Here is a 25,993-nt window from a genome sequence, read left to right on the forward strand (position 1 = left end):
TAGACTTTTTTCTTTAATGGGAATAATGCGTGTGTACAATAATAAATTTACTACATGGCATTCTTTTCTATATTCTGTAGAAAGTTCTGTTCTTGCCCAGTTGGACTGAATCAGAGAAATAAATATCATTATCGTTTTGATATGACACATTTAAAACTAGATGAAATAATGTATAACTTTCTCGGTAGCGCACGCATCTTCCGATCCCGGACTTCCGAGGCCAATCCTGGCTGAAAGCTAGCACGGGCATTACGACCGCTTTGTCTGTATTTCGGTACAGCACCATTATGCTCTATGAAACTTTAATTTATGCCAAAATAGTGGGGTAAAAAAATGCATAGGAGCAAACAGACTAGATGCATCATATTAGTACATGGAAACATTTTGCTGATCAATACTTCTACAATATATTTATTCACAGCTTGGGGGATGGACCTTTCTTTAGGTAATAATTTTCAAGAAATTTAGCCTCTCTGATTCCCGACTCCCTTGCACCATGTGTTGTAGAGAAGAAATGAGGGTGTGTCGCTTCCCCAGCAAACAACACAACAGGTGCCCCATTCACACACAGGGGCTCTGCCAGACTGTTGATTTCAGAAGGGGATGACAAATGCGCCATATAGCTGTAGGATCCGCACGATAACTCGTTGGATTTCCAGGCGGATCTAATGATTGCGACAGGTTCGGGTATATTAGGATTGCCTAAGAATTGTCGGATCAGTATCATACATTGCGTTATGACTTCCTGGTCCGTCAGACTCTCTAAATGCTCCGCCCCTTCCCCGTGAATCCAACCGATTAATGTGTTGTCGTTGTTCAGGATCTCGTCAAAACCAAACAAACTTTGATACCAATAATTTTTTCTGTTTCCTGCATTCATTGTTTTCCAGGCAAACTTCAAACCTCCTTCCCCGCGTTTCCAAAACGGTGTTTTCCACTGTAAAAATATCTTGTTGACTGTTCCGAATCCAATAGCTTTGATAGACTGGACCTTTCGTGGTGGCAGCGGTGGCACAAACATCTTGGAATGATTAGACTTCAGAACTCCTAAAGAGCAAGTGACAATCACATGGTTAGCTTGCAACATCCGTTTTCCAGTTGGTGTTTTACAAGTGATTGTAACGAGTTTTGATTCGATGTTACCATAATAAATGTACTCCACCTTGGTGTTGTATAGAATGCTATTTTGTGGCAATCTTTGCATGATGACATCAAGAACACTCCTAAACCCCATTGGTAATTTTATTTCTCCACCACTTAACTCTCTGAAACAGCCAGCATATTTCAAAGGCATATTTTCTAAATTGTCTCCTGTATGAAAGGCAAGGTAATTCTGCATGAGATTAAACAGTGCTCTAATGTCTGAATGTTGGTTGTCTGGGAATTCTTTCAGTCTTTTCCCTAACATAGAGGTGATGTGACTAGCCAGATCCACACCAGCGTCTGTATCCTCGGGTACAATATCCTCCAATCCCATCTCTATCTCTTTGAAAACCTTCCAAACTTTTTCGGTCAAAGCTCTGCTTATTTTCCCTCCGTCCTCCGAGTAGACTTGTTCCTTCATTCTAGTAAACAAATAAAACTATTATAATATAAACATGTCGCTTGTACCTTCATTCTAGTACACAAATAAAACTAATATAATATAAACATATCACTCGTTCCTTCATTCTAGTAAACAAATAACACTAATAAAATACAAACATGTCGCTTGTTCCTTCATTCTAGTAAACAAATAAAACTAATATAATATAAACATGTCACTTGTTCCTTCATTCTAGTAAACAAATAAAACTAGTATAATATAAACATGCCACTCGTTCCTTCATTCTAGTAAACAAAACTAGTATAATATAAACATGTCACTCGTTCCTTCATTCTAGTAAACAAATAGAACTAGTATAATATAAACATGTCACTTGTTCCTTCATTCTAGTAAACAAATAAAACTAATGTATTATAAACATGTCACTCGTTCCTTCATTCTAGTAAACAAATAAAACTAATATAATATAAACATGTCACTCGTTCCTTCATTCTAGTAAACAAATAAAACAAATATAATATAAACATGTCACTCGTTCCTTCATTCTAGTAAACAAATAAAACTAATATAATATAAACATGTCACTCGTTCCTTCATTCTAGTAAACAAATAAAACTAATATGATATAAACATGTTTCCTAGTTGGAGTACTCTATGAAACTATAGTAAATGTGGGATTTTACACCCCTTTTTTCTATACCTATAAATAACCACACTGGTCATCTACAGTCCATGTCTATATCTATAGCGACTTACGTGAACACTTTACATGTTATTACTCAATGTATCGTTACATACAGCCCTGATTCTTCAACTCTCTATATAGCATTCAGGAAGAGTAGGTAGACCGTGACCACAATTACAGAATCAATGTAGTGATATCTTCACAGCTTTAGTTGAAACAGTATTTTGTGTGTTTCGGGGACAGTACCAGTAAATGAAAAGTAAGTAATCCTATTGGCTGTTCTGCGACAGTTCATCAATATCTTGCTACTCTGAAACCTTTCAGCATGAACAACTATAGACATGGTATCACAAAAGGGCCCCGCTTTGTGGCGTCATTTGCTAAAGGCCCGGTCACACAGCGCTTTACGGCTTAATCACGGCCAAAACCCGTCAAAAAGTGGTCTCCCGTGAAGCAGACGTTGTTCGCGTTGATGTCGAGATTAAGACGAGCTACAGTCGATTTATAGACGTGGCAGGACGCGGGGAGAAATCGGAACGGCGTCGGACGCGGCAAAAAGTTTTGAACTGCTCAAAAGTTTAGCCCGCGGACAACCACGGGCGGCACACGTGGTAAAGACGTGCAACACACGTGAAACAAACGTGATAATCCGTGTTCCGGCAGTGATTAAAACTTGGGGAGAGGCAGTAAGACGCGAAAGTTTAGCGGTCTGTCACGGGCAGAGCACGGTCATCGGACGGGTGTTACGCGTTGGTATCAAGGGAAATAGCGTGTGTTTTGCGGCTTATCACTGACAAGTGGATTTTTACGCGTACATAGACGTGGTTAGCCGTGCTTAGGCAGTGCTTAGCAATGGAACAGCCGCCGACAGCCATACCTCGTACAAAGCACGGCCAAGCCAAAATTGACTAAAAATTACCACTTACGACCACGTCCACCAGATTTTCATAACTTTTTGTACGTGATTTAGACGTGGAATGCTGAGTGACCGGGCCTTTAGGTCGAGGTCCATAACTCTTTAAAAAATAGGCCAACAAAGCCTAAACTTGGACTTGATTTGTAATCCACTATACAAATATATGAATAAGATGGCCGATTACACCAAAATGTTATCTAATATTAACAAAATTCATAACGTTTTCATTTCCATAAATATTTTTTTTCTAAAATTAGAGCGTTTATCTGAGTTTTTTTAGGCATGCTTTTAAATTAGATATTCATATCATGCACCAAATTACAGCGAAATTTGGACTCTTAGAATCTCTTATTTGCAAACAAAACACTGTTTTATCATTTCGGGAAAAATCACAAAAAATTCATATAAAATAATTGAGAGCTTGTTTTGTTTTCGATGGTGAAATCTTGCATCATAGGAGGTTGAGCCATTAAATGAAATGTAGTGTAATGAGCCACTTTAATTAATTAATAACTGTAGAAATAACCAGCTATCAATGCAGGCACAAAGGCTTAGGCTGATTACTCTACGGCGGGGCTCTAATTATCGACATACATCCTAGCACGTTTTCATTTATACAGTTGTAGGTATGTAAAAATTTACCTCTCTAATACGACATAAGGGTTCAACAAATTGTTCTCCTTTGCTAGGCTAAACACGGCGTTTCCATTGGTGCCATGAATCCAGTTGGCACCGAGTTCAATCAGGGCGGGGTTTCCATGGTATTCACCAAACGTGTGTGTGTTTATCCTCCCACCAATTCTGGAAATATTTAAAAAACAATGATTTTAAATTTTCTCAGGAAATTCTGTTTCTATTTATATAATAAGAAGTAAATGAATTCAGTGAGTAAACACAAATACCAGGTTTATGGTGATGATGATATTTGAGCTCCTAATTAGAATGATAATGTGGGGTTTTTAACAAATCAAATAATCAACAAAATTTTTTCGTTTCTTAATTTCGTTTGCTGTGTCTTTAAGATAGAGTAATGGCGTGGATCAACAGCAGCGTAACCGTGCTTGCTTTCTATCACGGGTGTGTTTACAATGTGTTTTATACCGGTCGCTGGCCTCCAGAACCTGTACATCCGTGAAGCCAGATTGGACAAGGTGCTCTGCTGCCGACAGCCCGGCCATTCCGGCCCCCACCACAATTACGCTGCCCTTGGTGGACATTTTTCTGTCAAAAATCTGTAAATACAATAACGTCTTGTAAGATTCACACATATATTGAATAATTCCCTGATTAGAATGCGTTGTTTCATCAGGGACAGATCATACAATGTATACCAGGGACGAATCATATAATGTATACCAAGGACGGATCATACAATGTATACCAGTGACGGATCACAAAATGTATACCAGGGACGGATTATACAATGTATACCAGGGACGGATCATACAATGTATACCAGGGACAGAATGTATACCAGGGACGGATCATACAATGTATCAGGGATAGATCATACAATGTATACCAGGGACGGATCATACAATGTATACCATATTTTGTACATCCTTTTCTGCTATTTCTAAATATGCATTTAAATTTTATACAGTATCAGAAAACTTACACATAATGTATACCAGGGACGGATCATACAATGTATACTAGGGACGGATCATACAATGTATACCAGGGACAGATCATACAATGTATACCAGGGACGGATCATACAATGTATACTAGGGACGGATCATACAATGTATAACAGGGACAGAATGTATACCAGGGACGGATCATACAATGTATACCAGCGACAGATCATATAATGTATACCAGGGACGGATCATACAATGAATACCAGGGACAGAATGTATACCAGGGACGGATCATATAATGTATACCAGGGACGGATCATACAATGTATACCAGCGACAGATCATATAATGTATACCAGGGACGGATCATACAATGTATACCAGGGACAGATCATATAATGTATACCAGGGACGGATCATACAATGTATACAAGGGACGGATCATACAATGTATACTAGGGACAGATCATACAATGTATACCAGGGACAGATCCAGGATCTTTTTTAAATGGGAGTTCACCTTCAAAATGCGTTATGTCTACCTTTTCAATGCAAAATTGTCTGATAAAAAGGGGGGGGGGAGGTTCCTACCCCCCGAACCCCCTATGGATCCGCAACTGTATACTGAACCGGTTGTAGTAGGTAGTAGCTATAGGATGCTCCCTTCACAACCCGGAAAGCCGGGTTCCATTTTCGATCCTGTCGCCGAAGTCGTTTAACAAAGGTATTGATTGTTCCTTCGTCAAGCACTCGGTGCCCGGCATTAGAAGCGAGCGTCAAGGGTCTTTCGGATGTGGCCATAAAAACAGAGGTTCTAAGTCACGGTAGGCGTTGGCATGATAAAGAACCATCACTTCTACGACCGTAAGCGCACTTTACCTAAAACTGGTGACGCCTTTACATTTATGAATAATTCTCGGTCAAGCAGCCAAAAAAAACAACAACAAATAAGAGGCCCACAGGCCTTAACAGTCACCTGAATACTAGTGAAAAAGTATCACTACTTCCATGGGTTATGAAATCTAGAAAACAAATTCCTGTTCTGAATATCTAAGCTAAATTATAATGTTCAGCAACAGTATAAAACAAGATGTGTTCTTAAAACTTCAATGCCCTCAAAAGTGCATACACTGATGAAAGGCTTTAAATAATAGGTGTATTAACATTAAACATCAAAATATATTACTAATTTGGACTCATCCTAAAGTCATAACTCTGGGTTGTGAAATTCACCATTTTTTGTACATCCTTTTCTGCTATTTCTAAATATGTATTTAGATTTTATACAGTATCAGCAAACTTACACATAAATACTATATACACTAAGTTTGGCCCCACCCTGGGGTCAAAACCCTTACTCTGGGGAAAATGAAATTTACAATTTTGGTAAAAGACTACCTGCCCTATCCATTTAGTTTTAATTTAGCATCAAAAGCACTAAAGAAAATGTTATTTAAGTGTTTTACACAAAAACACTATATAACAAGTTTGGCCCCGCCTTGGGGTCAGAACCCCTACCCCGGGGATCATGAAATTTACAATTTTGGTAGAAGCCTTCCTGTTCTACGTCCCTATGCATTTAGTTTTTCTTACATGTGTGTGGTCATTGAGAAGAAGATTTTTGAAAATTTGTCATTTTGGAGCAGTTTTGCCCTGCCCCATAGGCCCCAGGGGCATGCAGGATTCCTGAAATTTACGATTTATGTTCTCTTTGTTCCAAATATGTTTCATACCAAATTTGGAAAGAATTGGAATGATAGTTATCAAGAAGTTAAAAATGTTTATTGTTCACACATTTAATAACTGACCATTTTGGCCCCACCTTGATACAAAAACCCCTACCCCTGGGATCATCAAATTTAAAATTTTGGTAAAGGACTACCTGTTCTTTCTAAATATCTATTGACTTTCAATTTAGTATCAATAGCATTAAAGAAGATGTTATTAAGTGTTTTACACATAAACACTATATAACAAGTTTGGCCCCACCCTGGGGTCAGAACCCCTAACCCGGGGATCATGAAATTTACAATTTTGGTAGACGCCTTCCTGTTCTACATCACTATGGATTTAGTTTTTCTTACATGTGTGTGGTCATTGAGAAGAAGATTTTTGAAAATTGGTGAATTTTGGGCAGTTTTTGCCCCGCCCCTAGGGCCCCAGGGGTGCTGGAGTCCTGAAATTTACAATTTATGTCCCCCTGTCCCAATGATGCTTCATACCAAATTTGAAAAGAATTGGACTGGTAGTTATTAAGAAGAAGTTAAAAATGTTCAATTGTTAACACACGACGGACGACGACGGACGAAAACCAATTGCAATAGGTCACCTGAGTTTACTCAGGTGACCTAAAAACTCAAAGACCATCATATGCTGGTAAGCCAGAGTCCAATGAATGTCTTCATTCGTCGTTGAGCATCTGATTCTTTTTTATGACACGTGGTGTAAGTGGGGTATGATCCGACTATTGTATGTATTCCATTTTCGTAAAAGAAATATTGCATTCATTTTGTGTGTTGGACCATCATTGTTTCCAATGTTTTCGCCTTTGATATCTTTACAAATTGTAATGATAGCCATTTCCTCATGAATGCGTTGTGAACAATCTTGATGAATATATTGCGTCTATTTTAACGACTTGGAATTCTGACAAAAATGAAAGTAGAATGTAAATATGTTTTGAAAATATATGAGAGTATGAACTGCAACGTTTGATGACAGCATATATTTCATAAAACGCTAACGCACTTCATGAATAAGCAGGCGTGAAGCGACACAGTTCTTTCACTCCTGGGGTTTGAAAACAAAGCCACCCAAATCAGCAACAGTTTATCTAATCTCTATTTTAACAAGGTCGGACATGATTTCTTACTCCTGTCTAGTTTCCAACAATGGTTTTAGTATCTCGTCCACTTGTTGTCCCAGATCTTTGAAACAGTCCCTATAATTCTACTAAGTCATGCACAAAGTATCCCCCACGAACCCTCATGAACTTTCTAAGTAAAGGATAATGAATTGCTTACTAACCTGTACCTTCACAGAGTGGACCTATGTCACAACCTAGATAGCAAACAATGAACGATAACTCCAAATGGAGTGATAGGTAATTTATGGCAGAGTTTGTGAATGCATATTCATGATTGGTAAATGCATGCCCCTATAACTTGTACTCTGTTTACAAACAGACATTTTTAACATCCAGTATACTGTTATCAAATCTTGTAAATATGTTGACTTTCAATGCGTAAGGGGACAGTTGTAATGAAATGTTATCGAAATTCTAGATTACATTGTAAAAATCAAACTCGACCCCACCCCCTCTCTCATCTGTTTCTTTTTGTCAAAAAAAATAATGTCCCAGCTCCAACGCCTAGCTACATGTTTATAATACTATACTGTGATATGTTAATGGTACTCAATATTACAAAAACATATACATTTGTATATCGTAACCACATACTTCTAAGACTAAAATCACATTTGTGCAAGTACCTGATTTGCAATTTATGATTTGTAATTTTGTTTGTGTAACATCAAGCAGACACGTAGAATTGGGGGAGGGGACCTAACTGACAACGTTCATATTCCGTTATTTTTGCATATAAAGTTAGTTATTTTCAACTGTAAAGTAAACTTCATTGACTTACAACCCCCTCCCCCTGAATGTTACCATTCTTGATTTGTAAGAACTGCAAATATGTAAGCTTTAACCCAATTTAGGATTTTGAAGTTAAGAACATATTTTAGGTTGAGGGGGGGGGGATTTTTATTTTTTGCTTGACAAAAACTTTTTCGGCTGATCCCCTTTTTTCTTGAAAAATGATGCTACGTGCCTGTCAAGCGTTTGTAATGGTGCTGGGGGTAGGTCTAGAGAAGTACTACCCCTCCGGGAAGCAGACAATACTCACTAAAGTCACGTGTCAACTCATCCTTTACGCGATACCAGGCGCGTAACCAGAAAGAAAATGAAATGTATGCAAAGTATGGCAAGAGGTCTGAAGGTCGCTTTAAGGCCCCTAGTGGATCCAGGGCAAAGTCCTCGTGGGGGCCCAGGGGACAAAGTCCCCGGAAGCTCCTGGGTATAACCAATGAAATCACCTATTATTTTTGTACACAGAAACAGGGTTTCTTGTCAATTTCTAAACCCAACAGAATTCACAAAATTATTTTCTTAAGTCTTTTATTATGCCAACTCTCCTTGTGAACTTGGACTGACTTTACATTCGTTTTACGAATATTTTTCGCTGTTTTCGACTGCATGTTATATAAGGTAAATTAATGTTACTGATAACAGAAATATCCTAATCCGTCTACTAAATGTAATATATGGTGCACATTTGAGTGATATTCAACATGATGTTAATGATTTGATTTGAAATTCAAAAGGTCTTTAAATTTGATTGAATGGATATTATGATGCTGATTAAATTACAAACCGGGGACTATATGATGCAGTTATTTTTAGGCACAAATATTCTAACGGCAAAGACTTCTCTCTCTCTCTCTCTCTCTCTCTCTCTCTCTCTCTCTCTCTCTCTCTCAAATGATGTGTACGCAGTTGCGTACTTGCGTATAGGCAGTTTCGCGCCTGGATACAAATGAGCTCAAATCTGAATGTGGCACATTAATGAAAACCCCCACATATTCTCAGAAGCCTGAATCCGCGCCTGTCACTAACGACCTCATCACTCTAAGTGAGCTTGTCCATACAGCAAAGCTGTGTTAGTCAATAAAACTATTTTATTCTAAAATATATCGACAATACTACAGATTGACTGATTTAACGTCAGATACATATGTACAGGCCTATAGTTTTTATCTTTGCTCGTAAATCATTATTTATCACATGATCAATGCATGTACATGTACAACCATCAAGAGTAGGTACTAACTTGCATTACACAATTACAGTATGGATTAATGATGCTGCAGATATAAACAATTATGCAAGCATTTAATTTCTACCTGTAATGGCTGCTTTTAAACAGCTTACTCACACGCCTCGAACAGAAATCCACGTCTTTCCACGTTCTATTTATAGAAATCTTAGTTACTACTGTCATTGGCCGACAGCATACCGCGTAAAGATTCAGCAAGGTATGGTATTTATGTATACACATAAAGTAAGGACTCAAGAATATACATGTATATATACAAACATGAATTGTCAATTTCTCACAAGAGGGCGTAATTTCGCACGCGGGAACGATAACTCTGGTAGAGATCAATGAATATTATACGTGTACTTCCTAGAACTTTAATGTTTTAAAAATGTGCATGGGAGCTAAACAACAAGCGAATTTCTTAAAATATCTTAAACATCTAGTTTGCCAATACAAGACTGCATTGGGTCAAATGCTGTCTGACGTGTTTCATACCTATTGTTAGGTCGTTCTTGGCACACTGATTTTGACTACGGATAACTCCGTTTACCTGATCAAGATATAGGGCTCACGGCGGGTGTGACCGGTCGATAGGGGATGCTTACTCCTCCTAGGCACCTGATCCCTCCCCTGGTGTGTCCAGGGGTCCGTGATTGCCCAATTCTCTATTTTGTATTCTTTAATATAGGAGTTATGAGATTGATTACTGTTCGTTATTTTCACCATTCACACAAAACAAGAAGTTAATTCACGTGATTCCACCAACAATAGCTTTACTTTGATTGATACAAAGAAACAAAATACCGTAAGATTGCTTGAATTGTAAAACAGTCATATCTCGATATTACGAGTTACATGTAGTATCTATATGGTTACGTTAAAGGGTATTTTCTTTCCAAAAACATAAGGACTAGAAATTATTCAAATCGGCAAAATTAAACTTAATAAATTTTCTAGCGTAGAGACGATTATTCTACGATGACTATTATGTAAGGCTATAAGTCGTTATAATGGTGACGAGAGAATGCTCATTTCTTGTTCCTTCCAAATGAATAAGTGACGATATATTTCACTCAATTCAACAAAAAGACCAACTTTCCATTGTGAAGAAAGAATGTGACATTTTTTTTTATCTTTAAAAAAAAACTAAACTAATCAAATTGTATGGCAATGGTTTGTCAATTTTTTTAAAATAGAGATTACTCAATATTTGAGCGAAAAATCAGTCACCTAGATGCAGATTCTATCGAGAATATACATGTGCATGTATTTTTACTATTTTTAATGTCAACCCACCAATTAATGATATCTGCCTATTTTTTCTTATGGGTGATGAAGGAGGAAGACATGAAATATTAAAAAAAAAAAAAAAAAAAAAAAAAACCCACTAATTAATATTAAGACTACATGGATTTGTAGATATTGCTGTAACTATATGTATATAAGTAAGTCGATTAAGGAAAAATTCGTCCGGATAATTAAGTGATAGCCCTTAAACAAAAAGACAATACCACAATATCGTTAAGTGACATCACTTCTGATAATCATTTCAAATTGATGCTATCCCATAAAATTAAACAGGTACTATTTCGCATAACAAAGTTCCTGTAATATCGGTTGATAGTATGTACCAGTATTTTGGATCGAATATTCTTGATAGGCCGACAGTTTTAATTCATGTGGGGAAACAGTTTTAAAATCAATATATCTGAGGACATCTGACTCACTTAATTGCAGCAGAATCAAAATCCTCCGGTTTAAGGAATAAAATCCAAACCCCTCCCTCCAGTCCAAAAGTCGAGTTGCGTACAAGTCAATGAAAATTACGACACTTGTATAAATTTTAGATGCTAACACGCCTATTGACAACAAGAGGCCCACAGGCCTTATCGGTCACCTGAGTACTAGTGAAAAAGTATCACTACTTCCAAGGGCGATGAAATCTAGAAAAAAAAAATGTTCTGTTCTGAATATCTAAGCTAAATTCTATTCTTCAGCAACAGTATAAAACAAGATGTGTTCTTAAAACTTCAATGCCATCAAAAGTGCATACACTGATGAAAGGCTTTAAATAATAGGTGTATTAACATTAAAACATCAAAAGAGAAGACTAATTTGGACTCATCCTAAAGTCATAACCTTGGGTTATGAAATTCACAAATTTTTGTACATCCTCTTCTGCTATTCCTAAGTATGCATTTAGATTTTATACGGTATCAGAAAACTTACACATAAATACATGTACTATATACCAAGTTTGGCCGTACCTTGGGGTCAGAACCCTTACTCTGGGGATCATCAAATTTACAATTTTGGTAAAAGACTACCTGCTCTATCCATTTAGTATAAATAGCATTAAGAAGATGTCATTCAAGTGTTTTACATATTAACACTATATAACTAGTTTGGCCCCGCCCTGTGGTGGTCAGAACCTCTACCCCCGAGATCATGAAATTTACAATATTGGTAGAGACCTTCCTGCTCTACATCACTATGCATTAGTTTTTCTTACACATGTGCAGTTCTAGAGAAGATTTTTGAAAATTGGTCTATTTTGGGCAGTTTTTGCCTCATCCCTAAATCCCCAGGGCTGCAGAAATCCTGAAATTTACAATTCATGTCCCCCTTGTTCCAAATATGTTTCATACTAAATTTGAAATGAATTGGAATGATAGTTATCAAGAAGAAGTTAAAAATGTCTATTGTTCACACATTTAATAACTGACCATTTTGGCCCCACCCTGATACCAATATCCCATACCCCTGGGATCATCAAATTTAAAATTTTGGTAAAGGACTACCTGTTCTTTCTAAATATCTATTTAGTTTCAATAGCACTAAAGAAGATGTTATTTAAGTGTTTTACACACTATATACTAAGTTTGGCCCCGCCCTGGGGTCCGAACCCCTACCCCGGGGATCATGAAATTTACAATTTTGGTAGAGGCCTTCCTGTTCTACATCACTATGCATTTAGTTTTTCTTTCACATGTGTGGTTCGTTATTGAGAAGAAGATTTCTGAAAATTAGTAAATTTTGGGCAGTTTTTGCCCCGTCCCTAAGGCCCCAAGGGTGCTGGAGTCCTGACATTTATAATTTATGTCTCCCTTGTCCCAATCATGCTTCATACCAAATTTGAAAAGAATTGGACAGGTAGTTATCAAGAAGTTAAAAATGTCTATTGTTCAGACATTTAATAACTGACCATTTTGGCCCCACCCTGATACCAAAATCCCTCCCCCTGGGTTCATCAAATTTAAAATTTTGGTAAAAGACTACCTGTTCTTTCTAAATATCTATTTAGTTTCAATTTAGTATCAATAGTATTAAAGAAGATGTTATTTAAGTGTTTTACACATAAACACTATACACTAAGTTTGGTCCCGCCCTGGGGTCAGAACCCCTACCCCGGGAATCATGAAATTTACAATTTTGGTAGAGGCCTTCCTGTTCTACATCACTATGCATTTAGTTTTTCTTTCACGTGTGAGGTTCGTTCTTGAGAAGATTTTTGAAAATTGGTAAATTTTGGGCAGTTTTTGCCCCGCCTCTAAGGCCCCAGGGGTGCTGGAGTCCTGAAATTTATAATTTATGTCCCCCTTGCCCAAATGATGCTTCATAACAAATTTGAAAAGAATTGGACAGGTAGTTATCAAGAAGAAGTTAAAAATGTTCAATTGTTAACGCACGACGGACGACAACCAATTGCACTAGGTCACCTGAGTTTCCTTTAAAAACCAAGTGTTAGTGTCTGTTGTTTCTCCATCATAAATCTATTATGATCTGGACAAATAATTCAAACGTTTTTAAACTAGTGACCTTGAATTCGGCCAAATGACCATACGACATATCTCCCCGTTATATAAGAAACCCGTGTCCAGTCTGCGCTTCCAATGTCTTTGCTACACAGAAATAAGCAGAAAGCAAGTCTGAGTTTGGGGTCACAAGATCGGAAACGAAAGGACACAAACAGACAAAATGGCTACATGTATCTTAATTGTGACCATCATACTTATCTAGTACAAAACTGAAATATCCCTAACTCTGAATAATTCACCCCACGTGCATAATCATTCACTTTCATTATTGATTTAGAGTCATTTTTGGGCATCCGACAGAAACCACTTTGCCATATGACTTTGCATAATCACGTGGTTGTTTTCACTTTCTACTATAATTAATACAGTTCATTCATTATTAATATCGATTATTTTAATTTTTGTTGGTAATAATTCACAAGACATTTAGCTTCTCTAATTCCCGATTCCATTGCACCATGTGCTGTTGAGTAGAATTGAGGGTGTGTCGCTTCCCCAGCAAACAACACAACAGGTGCCCCATTCACACACAGGGGTTCTGCCAGACACTCGATGTCAGCATTGGATGATGAGTGCGAAAGATAACTGTAGGATCCGCGCGTAAATTTATTGGATTTCCAGGCGGATCTAATGATTGCGACAGGTTCGGGTATATTAGGATTGCCTAAGAATTGTCGGATCAGTTCCATACATTGCGCTATGACTTCCTGGTCCGTCAGACTCTCTACATGCTCCGCCGCTTCCCCGTGAATCCAGCCCAGTAATGTGTTCTCGTTGTTAAGAACTTCCTCAAAACCATACAGACTTCGATACCATGCATTTGCTCTGTTTCTTGCATTAGTTGTTTTCCAGGCAAACTCCACGACACCTTTCCCAGGTTTCCAAAACGGTGTTTTCCACTGTAAGAATATCTTATTCACCGTTCCATACCCCATCGCTTTTATGGACTCAATTTTGGTCGGTGGCAGCGGCGGCACAAACATCTTTGAGTGACAAGATTTCAGAACTCCCAAAGAACACGTGACCAGGACATGGTTAGCTTTAAATGTCTGTTTTCCAGCTGGTGTTTTACAAGTGATTGTGACAAGGTTTGATTGGGTACTTCCATAATGAATGCATTCAACTGCAGTATTGAAAAGTACAGTATTTTGTTGCAATTTCTGCATAATGACGTCAAGAACACTTCTATAACCCTTTGGCAATATAATATTCCCACCATCTATCTCTCTGTAGTGACCAGCATATCTTACAGGCATCTTTTCTAAATCATCTCCCGCATCTAAGGCAAGGAAATTCAACACGAGATTAAATAATGCTTTAATGTCCGAATGTTGGCTTTCTGGAAAGTCTTTCAGTCTTTTCCTTAACGCAGAGGTCATGTGACTAGCCAGATCCGTGCCGTCGTCTATATCCTCGGGTACAATATCCTCCAATCCCATTTCTTCTTTCTCATATATCCTCCAAACTGTGTCAGTCAGAGAGCTGCTTATTTTTCTTCCATCCTCCGTGTAGGCATATCCCTCCACACTGTAAAACAGTTCAAGATGATAAGTGTTGCGCACTTGGTATAGCATACATAAATGTACAGATTATATAAATACGTACGATTCAGTAAGTACGTTAATATATATACATAATGCCATTTCACGCCGTCTTATAAGAAAACTCAAATTAAAACCAATTTGCAGCATTAACAGATAGCTGGGTTTTTTTTCTATAAAATTGGAACTTGGAAATATTTTTCTCATCACAGTCATTCAAAATATTACTCTGTTAAACACTATTCTGATTCTACACACAAACACTTTGAAGTGAATTAAGCTATTGAAAAGATGTCAGAGTGGTTCATTGACAATATCTATGTCGTATTTGTCAGAGTGGTTCATTGACAATATCTATGTCGTATTTGGAGACCAGTTTCACAAAACTATCTTACGACTAAAATTTGTCATAAGATCCATCATAGCTGTTTCACAAAACTGTCATATCTTAAGATTGTTAGAAATCTTACTTAAGATTGTTAGAAATCTTAAGACATCCAGATACTTGTCTTAAGTCTATACCGAACTATGCTTTGCTAAGAGATAGGTAGGTCGTCCGGAGGGAACGTGGTTTGAAGGACTGAAACAATCTATTCGAACATATGGAGGATGTAGACATCATTGATAAGTTTCGTATACCACGACATGTCATCTTTATGATGAACTCAATATTCGTTTAGAATATCCCACAGCTAACTTTTTCCTACTTTCGCTGTTAAGTCTTGTCCACTTTTTCTTCATTTCTTCCCCCTACCGGACACAATCAGTTGAATTTACAGCATGTACTCTAGAAGTGACATCTCCCCAAGTTTCCTTCATACATGTAACATTGGAACTGTAGTTTTGTTTTACAAACAAATGTCTTTTCTTTTCTCCACCTCGTCATTGAATACCGTTCATTTACTGTTTGTAGACACAAAAGCAGTGTTGGGTGAATCTATTTCTTCACGTTTTTATGTTTGGTTAGTTTTCGTACTATTTCATTTCATTCAGTTATTGGCTTTTTCACATACATGTAGGAAATCCTTTGCGCCCAGTATACATGTATAGTCGAACGTGCGTACCCGTTTTGTTCGATTAATGCGATGTTCGTTATGAATTTGCTTAATTATTACCTGTGTCTTGGGTTTTCCCTACCCACCCACGCTCTCGTTTACGGAATACCTTTTTTCTATTCAGTACGTGTATATTATTTTGTTGAATAAAACTAAGTGCGGCGTTGCTAACTTGTACCTATTGTCCTTTTTCTTTATATTTCAAATTAGTTAAGCAAATGTTTTATTTTCGGAGGAGAGGAATGGGGGAGAAAATAAAAAAAAATATATATATCAGACTTTGATATAGTGTTTCTATAAAAATATCATTCAGTGTTTTCATATCACAATATCTGAAATCAAATAGTATATAAACCGAGTGTAACTTTTGAAATACAAAATAAAGTGTAAGTTTAAATGATTAAAAAAGAAGTACAATGTATCAAATTTTATGAATATATTAAATGATTACAAATGCCTAAAATCGTAATATTTCAATTTCCTATTTATAGTTTTATATACTTCAATCTTTCAGATACATGTAACATTTAAATTCATCCATGCAGTCAAAAGATTATAAAGGAAACACGATACAAAGTAACGAGTACAACAACGTCCTAAGATATATCTTAACGTAGTTCCACACTCCTGTGACGTCATAAGATTTTGCAAAGTCAATGATTTAATGACTTGAACATAAATTTTGTTGGAGTCTTTTTCAATAGTTATTTTAAAAAATTGCCAGCCATAAAATATTTCAAAAGTCTTAGTTATATTTGAATAGTCAATGATATGTTTCAAAATATTGAATCCAAGGACAATAACTCCGTTTTCAATAAATTATTTATCAAGCCCATTATGCAATAGATTTCCTTTATTTTTCACTAACATTTTACCAAGGTGATAAGGAATCATTATCTGTGTCTTTGTGAAATTACATAGAATTTTAATCCATGAGTGATTTTGAATAGCTCAGCTGTATGGTGCCAGACTTCGGTTTTTTATGGGGGTATACATACCCCAGAAGCTATAAATTCGAAATTATTAAGGAAAGGTATGGATTTTTTTCGATAAATAACTATAATATATGTACATCTACTAATATAAACAGAAAAAATGATATGTAAACCATGCTATAAGGAAACTGTGTCAACATTTATTAGTTTTTTAACATTTTGGAGAACAACGCTAATTCAATAATTCTGCACTTATTATTCTAAAACTTGATGAACATATTGAAAATGACATGTATTTTAGTTGTTGAAATGTTTCTTGATCAATAAATGCAATTAAACAATTTTCTTGTTGTTTTTATTTTAAAATAACGACAAATAACTGTTTCCAATGAATTTCATAAAAATCTACATAGGGGTACATGACTTCAGTAGTGTCTGTAATGAAAATTAATATGGAAATCCTTAACTAATTTGCATTTTTTCATTACTCTGAATGTTAATTTATTGATTCCAAACAAAAAAATGCTACCTAAACCCCAAAAATCCTGGACTAAGGACCCACCTTAAGATTTCTTGAAGTTAAGATAGTTTTGTGAAACGGTACTGCCGTATCTTATGATTGTCATAAGTCAGATCTTAAGACACTCTTACGTTTTATTTGAAACCCGACCCAGTCTTCCAACAGACTTCTGGAATTACAATGTGCAGAGATTGTGCTCCCTGTTATAAGCTGATCTGTTCGTGGTAAAATCTACATGTATTTGAAAACTTCTACATGAGAAGAAATGTATTACTATAGCCCTCTAGTTGTTATTTCTTCATCAAACAGACTCACTAGTTCGTGTGTTTAGGGAATCTAACCAATAAATAAAACAATGAATCGTCTTGTTGCGCACTCTACAAAGTCTCGCACAGTCTTCAAATTGCTAAATTTATATACGAAGCCTAATCGTTATCAATTTACCTCTCTGAGTCAACATAAGGGTTCAACAAATTGTTTTTCTTTGCTAGGCTAAAGACGGCGTTTCCTTTGCTGCCATGGATGAAATTGGCTCCTAGTTCAATCAAAGCGGGTTTTTCATTGTGTTCACCAAATTTCTGCGTGTTGATCCTTCCACCAATCCTGGAAATATTAATCACACCATGCTTTTTGTGAAGAAATTATGTTCGAAGGAGAGCTATCTTTTCCCCGTATCCTGTGCTCTTGATATTCCAGTCATTGCGCATCATATCGTAACAAAGTGCTTTAACCTAATATCACAACAAAGTGCTTTAATCTCCGTTGATAAAGATATTGTGATCACAACTTCCTATAACTCCATAGAAGAAACAAGTGTACTAAAACATTATAGGATTAAACATTCTTTTTGAAGAATTTATCGATGTGTTAACTCTAACCATTTTACTCAAAGTGCTGTAATCTCCGTTGACAAAGATTTTGTGATCGTATATATGATTTCAAAGAAGGAACATTAACATGTATTTTTTGTTCATATTTACAATGTACCGGGTACTATTCTTTGATTGATTGAATGGTGATAGCAAATTAACAAGGACTAGCCGGCTAGTATAGGAATTGAGTATTTTTCGCTGAAAGTCGGACTTGTTAGGTTGGGTATACTTTGTAGACGCTATGGTGTAGGGATTGAGTACTTAGACTTCTCTAGGTGTGGGGGTTGGGGTATAGTACGCGTCTATGAGGGCGGACTTTTAAGTGTTTATATTTCTTTAAGGGTCGATGGGTGTACTTGGCACATTTCAGTTTTTGGTGAAAACCTAGAACTATGTTCAACTTTAATATACACTGTATACCGGTCGCTGGCCTCCAGAATCTGTACATCCGTGAAGCCAGACTGGACAAGGTGCTCTGCTGCCGACAGCCCGGCCATTCCGGCCCCCACCACGATTACGCTGCCCCTGGTGGACATTTTTTCTGTCAAAAATCTGTAAATACAAAAAGAGATGTACAAAACTCCCGACACATCGGAACTTTATGTCGTTTTGAACAAATAAAGTCCATAATTTTATAGCATCATGTTTTTGAGGAGGACTGTATTTAATCAAATCACAGGCAGTTATATCGCTTGGGTTAGAATTTACTACTAAAGAGTACTTTAATAGTAAATTCTAACCCAAGCGATAAAATTGTCTGTGAATCAAATATATATATATATATATATATCTTGCAATTATAGTGCAAACAATGTCTACAACCGTCATGGGCTTGACATTGTGTTCAGGAAAAAGATTCAAGCGACCCGTACCAAGAAATAGAACGTACTCACTACAGTTATCTCAACTTAGTATACACATTACACGTAATATACATGTATCGATAACCCCTTATATTCTCATATAGGCCTGGATCCGCGCCTGTCACCGACGATCGTTGCGTTGTTGTGTTTTGATGTTCAGGAGCATATCCACCTAATGTGCAAACGTTCATCATGGCTTTATCGATTTTTTTAAAATGGTCAAAAAGGATATTTCATTCTACAGAATATGGTCATAATGCTGTATATATATATATCGAATGATTACTTTAACGTCATACCTTTGACCGATGTTTATTTTTAACTTTACAATATTTTTCACAAGGTCGATTCATCCCAAGATCCTAAACTCACATTACAAACTAATTTAGATATGATTCAATTTATTTATTTTTTTCAATTCAAACTGAACAATTATGCTTACATTTTCTACATGTAATGGCCACTTTTAAAACAGCTAACTTCCACTCCTCCAACGGAAATTCAAGTCTCTCCAGGTTCTATTTTTAACATTCATTGTCCCTACTTTCATTGGCCGAGGTCATTGTGTTAATCTTTACAGGAAGGCAATGAACGCCAATGACTTTCAGCAAAGTCCCCTACTTATATCTGCAAATAAAGTTAGCAATCAGGAACTTCTCTAGCATTCAGACAAAAGTTCTGTCCTATGTGATTCATTTATTTCATTTTACCATGATTGTTGTAACAGAGGCGGATCCTGAAAATTTACAAAGGGGGTTGCGACACAAGATAGCAACTTTTCCCACCAGTTCCCAAGGAAGGAGAAGGGTGCAGACCCAAAAAATCGCACAAAATAACTATCTTTGTTTATACTGTTCTGTCAAAGAGGGAGATTAATTGTAACCCCCTCGAGATCCGCCACAACAACACAGAAATCATACAGGTATCTTAGCGTTAATGAACACGGTCCGAGCAATTTTGAAAGTAGCAAGTTCTTATCAGAAACACGTTTGTTAATATCTCGTCACTTTACAGTGTATTTAAAATGAAAAAAAAAAAAGAGGAAAGATTAAGTTTATAATTGAAAAGTATTCAAATCCAGGGCGGGTCGTCCACGGTTTTACTTTTAATAAACAACAGCTAGAAAAGTCTTTAAAAATCTTCTGAAGAAATAGGTCAAGTCAATATGAAACCATCACAATGTTGTTCGCACCTTGACCCCGGAGCGAAGGCTAGTTCACAAGAGGTTTATAACGCTTTATACGCGGGAATATGCGGGGAACATTTAAAGCCATTCATTGCAAATATTCTTTTTTGAATTTATAATATGATACTACAGCTACCACTCAATATTTACCGCTGAAAAAATAAATTGAATAAGGTGTTACAATCAAGGTACACGTATTATCAAATAACCTGTGTGTTTAAAGAGACACTACAGCTCATTTTCCACATTTTAATAAAGTGTTTTTTAAAACATGTATTGATAAAATGATAAAATTCATATCGATACTGACAATTATGAACAATTGGGATGCATCAATTTACTCTCAACTGCGCTTTGAAGATCGTTCGGAATTCAAAGGTTTCTTCATTCTGACTCGGACTTTTGAATGCTTATTTACATCACGTGGTTTTGAATGACAGCAAAGGTGTTGTGTAGGAAATTATTTAAATTCCCCTTCAAGGGGGTCCACACTCACCTTTCAAGTATAAGAGTATTCCCTGCTCCTTAAAATAAGTAATTATATAAATCATTTTTTTAACAGAAACCCTTCCATGTTCCCATTGACCGATGTTTTTACAACTAACACGTGTCGTGTTCAGATAAAAATAGCACTTACTTTTAAAAGTAGTGTCTTCGCAGCTAGTCTCAATGGCAGATTTAGGGGGGGGGGGGGGGGATCCCCCCTCCCTTTTTCCGCCACAGATTGTGAATGAAAATCCAAATTTTGCACCATAATGGCCGATTACTGTGGCTAATCTTTGACTTTCACACCCCCTTCGGAAATCCTAGATCTGCCACTGAGTTACATGGGTTTCTCCGAGCTCTTTGTTTTCCAACGGTCAAACTGATACCATGTAAGGTAAATTTTATTTCACGTATGAGTTTTATCTCATTCTATTTTTACCTCTTTTCTCACAGAATCTTTCAAAATTCTAGATCTATCAACTACACTTTCTCTCACTGGACGACATGCTGCACTGTTTACTGTCTATGCGCATGCGTCTGAAGACTGAAAGGAGGAGTCTCGATATTTTTTGTATAGGCCATCAAAAAGTATTAATTTTTACGTTAAAACGATAATTTTTAAATTTAGATAAGTGTTATTTTCGCAAAGTTCATACTTTCAACAATGTAACAAAAATAGAGAAAGCGCTAGGAAAATTGTCATTTCATGATTTTTGCGCAAAATGAGCTGTAGTGTCTCTTTAACAGAGCCTATCACATGCACGCCATGCCTGCTGTTGATGATAAGAGAGCGGTCAACTGGTCACATCCGCTGTGAGCCCTAAAACTGAAGAATCTAGTAAAAATGAGCGAGAAGAACGGCCTAACAATTTGTTTTAGAAAGCATCAGACCTCATGGCAGGTTGTATTTGCAAATAAGATAATTATAACGACCAAAAAAAAATAAAAAATGCGAAATACTGACGAGACTTCAGATACCTGAAACATAAAATCATTTACCTGTAACCTGTCTCAAGTTATAGATTGATTATACGCAGAACATACTCTTGTGTATGGAATATCGCAACATAAATGTGAGAAATTATCTATGGAGAAGCTGAAGTCATTTCGTTGTCATAAAGTTGAATTTTAGCTGCCGTCAACGTCAATAAGATATCTAAATATAAAGCTACCATTAACGCCAATAAGATATCTAAATATAAAGCTGCTGTTAACGTCAATAAGATATCTAAATATAAAGCTTTTGTTAACGTCAATAAGATATCTGAATATAAAGCTTTTGTTAACGTCAATAAGATATCTAAATATAAAACTACCGTTAACGTCAATAAGATATCTAAATATAAAGCTGCCGTCAACGTCAATAAGATATCTAAATATAAAGCTACCATTAACGCCAATAAGATATCTAAATATAAAGCTGCTGTTAACGTCAATAAGATATCTAAATATAAAGCTGTTGTTAACGTCAATAAGATATCTAAATATCAAACTACCAATAACGTCAATAAGATATCTAAATATAAAGCTGTTGTTAACGTCAATAAGATATCTAAAATATAAAGCTACCATTAACGTCAATAAGATATCTAAATATAAAGCTGTTGTTAACGTCAATAAGATATCTAAATATAAAACTACCGTTAACGTCAATAAGATATCTAAATATAAAACTGCCGTTAACGTCAATAAGATATCTAAAATATAAAGCTACCATTAACGTCAATAAGATATCTAAAATATAAAGCTACCATTAACGTCAATAAGATATCTAAATATAAAGCTTTTGTTAACGTCAATAAGATATCTAAATATAAAGCTGTTGTTAACGTCAATAAGATATCTAAATATAAAACTACCGTTAACGTCAATAAGATATCTAAATATAAAACTGCCGTTAACGTCAATAAGATATCTAAAATATAAAGCTACCATTAACGTCAATAAGATATCTAAAATATAAAGCTGTTGTTAATGTCAATAACATATCTAATTATAAAGCTGCAGTTAACGTCAATAAGATATCTAAATATAAAGCTGTTGTTAACGTCAATAAGATATCTAAAATATAAAGCTACCATTAACGTCAATAAGATATCTAAATATAAAGCTTTTGTTAACGTCAATAAGATATCTAAATATAAAGCTTTTGTTAACGTCAATAAGATATCTAAATATAAAGCTTTTGTTAACGTCAATAAGATATCTGAATATAAAACTACCGTTAACGTCAATAAGATATCTAAAATATAAAGCTACCATTAACGTCAATAAGATATCTAAATATAAAGCTGTTGTTAACGTCAATAAAATATCTAAATATAAAGCTTTTGTTAACGTCAATAAGATATCTAAATATAAAGCTTTTGTTAACGTCAATGAGATATCTAAATATAAAGCTGTTGTTAATGTCAATAAGATATCTAATTATAAAGCTGCAGTTAACGTCAATAAGATATCTGAATATAAAACTACCGTTAACGTCAATAAGATATCTAAAATATAAAGCTTTTGTTAACGTCAATAAGATATCTAAATATAAAGCTGTTGTTAATGTCAATAAGATATCTAAATATAAAGCTTTTGTTAATGTCAATAAGATATCTAATTATAAAGCTGCAGTTAACGTCAATAAGATATCTGAATATAAAACTGCCGTTAACGTCAATAAGATATCTAAAATATAAAGCTGTTGTTAATGTCAATAAGATATCTAAATATAAAGCTTTTGTTAATGTCAATAAGATATCTAATTATAAAGCTGCAGTTAACGTCAATAAGATATCTGAATATAAAACTGCCGTTAACGTCAATAAGATATCTAAATATAAAGCTGTTGTTAATGTCAATAAGATATCTAAATATAAAACTACCGTTAACGTCAATAAGATATCTAAAATATAAAGCTACCATTAACGTCAATAAGATATCTAAAATATAAAGCTGTTGTTAATGTCAATAACATATCTAATTATAAAGCTGCAGTTAACGTCAATAAGATATCTAAATATAAAGCTGCCGTCAACGTCAATAAGATATCTAAATATAAAGCTGTTGTTAACGTCAATAAGATATCTAAATATAAAGCTACCATTAACGTCAATAAGATATCTAAAATATAAAGCTGTTGTTAATGTCAATAACATATCTAATTATAAAGCTGCAGTTAACGTCAATAAGATATCTAAATATAAAGCTGCCGTCAACGTCAATAAGATATCTAGATATAAAGCTACCATTAACGTCAATAAGATATCTAGATATAAAGCTACCATTAACGTCAATAAGATATCTAGAGATAAAGCTGTTGTTAACATCAATAAGATATCTAAATATAAAGCTGTTGTTAACATCAATAAGGTATCTAAATATAAAGCTACCATTAACGTCAATAAAATATCTAGAGATAAAGCTGTTGTTAACGTCGATAAGATATCTAAATATAAACCAGGTATTGGAGACGCAGTGCTGTCACAGCAAAAACAAATTCTTCTCATTCTTTTAAATAAATTCTACCTGATAAAGGATACAAAAACAGGTCAAGTAATAAAGGAGCAAAATCTGTACCCATTGCAATTCCAACAGACCAATCTCATCCCAAATAAAGTTGTATAATATACAGCGGTTTTCATCTAGCTTCAACATTATCAAAGGCACTTGCTCCACACAATTTTTTCTTGCTCCAAACAATTTTTTCTAACTCCCTTTGAGGTGTTCTAATTTTTACATTTATACGGTTTTTGACAAACCTGGGTCGCATTTGAAAGTTCCCTTACTGTCGAGTGTCCGTGGATACTTATTTACCAACATGATCCACCTAGGGTAATTTTTAATCCATGTGTGAAGAGTTGAAGCAGTCAACAACAGTCTGTTACTTCAAAATCACGACAAAAAACATCCCAGTTTATTCGAAGAACGTGTAAATCCTTTGGTATTTGATGAGGACGTAGTTATTATGATAGTCATAGAGTTCGCCCTCAGCGCAACAACGTACTACATTTGTATTTTATATGCTCCAAATCTGAGACATTAACGAAACGCAATACATAATCCTCGTACATTTAAGTGCGATTTCACTTTCCATAAATATTTTTGGTGATAAATAATATAGAAAATTCCTTACAGACGTCCAATTTGGAGGGCCCAGAGTCAGCATTTAACACGAAGTAACTGGTTTATTTCATTAGACGGCTTATTTTTTTTTTTTACATACATGTATTTAATGGCAGTGCGGCGAATACTTGAACAATAAAATTATTTACAAGAGTTAGAAAAAATCATCAGAGTGTCTGAGGGCTTGTGATCATTATCAAATATCTTAATATAGGCCTATTGTATTCGTGTTAAATGTAAACAGTTCGTCAACTAAGTAATTTCACTATCCTCTATTTCACAGTGCATATATTTGTATAAAATAAAGGTTTTGTTTTACAGAACTTGCATAGTTTTTATTCAACAAGGGTCTGGTTATACTTAAATATCATTAATCTATATTCATCATTTGATAGACTGGATAACTATTTTCTTCGTGTCCACAGAGCTGTGAAGTGATGAGTAATTCAAAAGTGCATAATTTCTTCACAGAGGCTAAGTCCATAATGTCTGTAAATTTGAGTGTAACATCGATTGGCTAATTTTCCACGATATTCTACAAGTACACATTAAACAGTTAAAAGCCGCAAAATGCACTAATGTATTTAAAAACCTGTCACAGCCGTGTTCGTTTTTATTCACCTGGAATAATATATGTGTCTATGACAGTCTCAATTTGTTTATCTGGTTGGGTTTTTTTTCACTCAGGGAATGCCTTTCCATGATCTATTTATAACTTTCATGGAGAACTACACTATTTTCATTGGCTGAGAGTATCGCGTGAAAATAGTACGATTTTTTTCTGCATTAACACGTGGTTTCTCAGTCAGTTTTAGTATGAGAAATCTGGGGAAGGTAAGATCACAAAATATGGGATGAGAGTTATCTATAGACGTATGTCTAAGTTTTGTTAATTAAGTAAATATTTTTCAAATTTTATTACTTGTAATAAAAGTTTGTTTTGTTATATACCATTTATTTTCAAGGAGAGGTAATCGATCTGTGTTGA

General features: G+C 35.4%; 3 protein-coding genes across 7 annotated transcripts in view; 1 reads left to right on the plus strand and 2 right to left on the minus strand.

Moving 5' to 3' along the window:
• On the minus strand, positions 1-11,541 carry LOC125668696 (spermine oxidase-like). Of its 3 annotated transcripts, none has more exons than XM_048903043.2 (4): positions 9,731-11,541; positions 4,249-4,379; positions 3,790-3,948; positions 1-1,565 (listed from the first exon to the last, which is right to left on the minus strand). In XM_048903043.2, the coding sequence occupies exons 1-4, from the start codon at positions 9,851-9,853 to the stop codon at positions 416-418; spliced, it is 1,563 nt and encodes a 520-aa protein (XP_048759000.2). In that variant the 5' UTR covers positions 9,854-11,541; the 3' UTR covers positions 1-415. The 3 variants fall into 3 exon arrangements, with proteins under 3 accessions (XP_048759000.2, XP_048759001.2, XP_048759002.2); XM_048903044.2 differs by having other exon boundaries at positions 9,699-11,539; XM_048903045.2 differs by lacking the exon at positions 9,731-11,541 and adding an exon at positions 7,761-7,811.
• Positions 2,393-25,993, plus strand: part of LOC125668701 (acyl-CoA desaturase-like) — a 27,061-nt gene continuing 3,460 nt past the window's right edge. The window contains exon 1 of one of the 3 annotated variants that reach the window (XM_056164361.1): positions 2,393-2,490. The gene's annotated coding sequence lies outside the window, so the exon portion shown is untranslated. Of the gene's footprint in view, positions 2,491-25,765; positions 25,879-25,993 lie in introns of those variants that run through there. The other 2 variants (XM_056164358.1, XM_056164364.1) reach the window with 2 other exon arrangements.
• Positions 13,595-19,882, minus strand: LOC125668697 (spermine oxidase-like). Its single transcript, XM_048903047.2, has 4 exons — positions 19,663-19,882; positions 18,778-18,909; positions 17,930-18,088; positions 13,595-14,961 (listed from the first exon to the last, which is right to left on the minus strand). Exons 2-4 carry the CDS (start codon positions 18,891-18,893, stop codon positions 13,824-13,826), a joined length of 1,413 nt encoding a protein of 470 aa, XP_048759004.2. The 5' UTR covers positions 18,894-18,909; positions 19,663-19,882; the 3' UTR covers positions 13,595-13,823.

This window comes from Ostrea edulis, chromosome 4 (genome assembly GCF_947568905.1).
Source record: "Ostrea edulis chromosome 4, xbOstEdul1.1, whole genome shotgun sequence".
In the NCBI taxonomy this organism is placed as follows: Eukaryota; Metazoa; Mollusca; class Bivalvia; order Ostreida; family Ostreidae; genus Ostrea; species Ostrea edulis.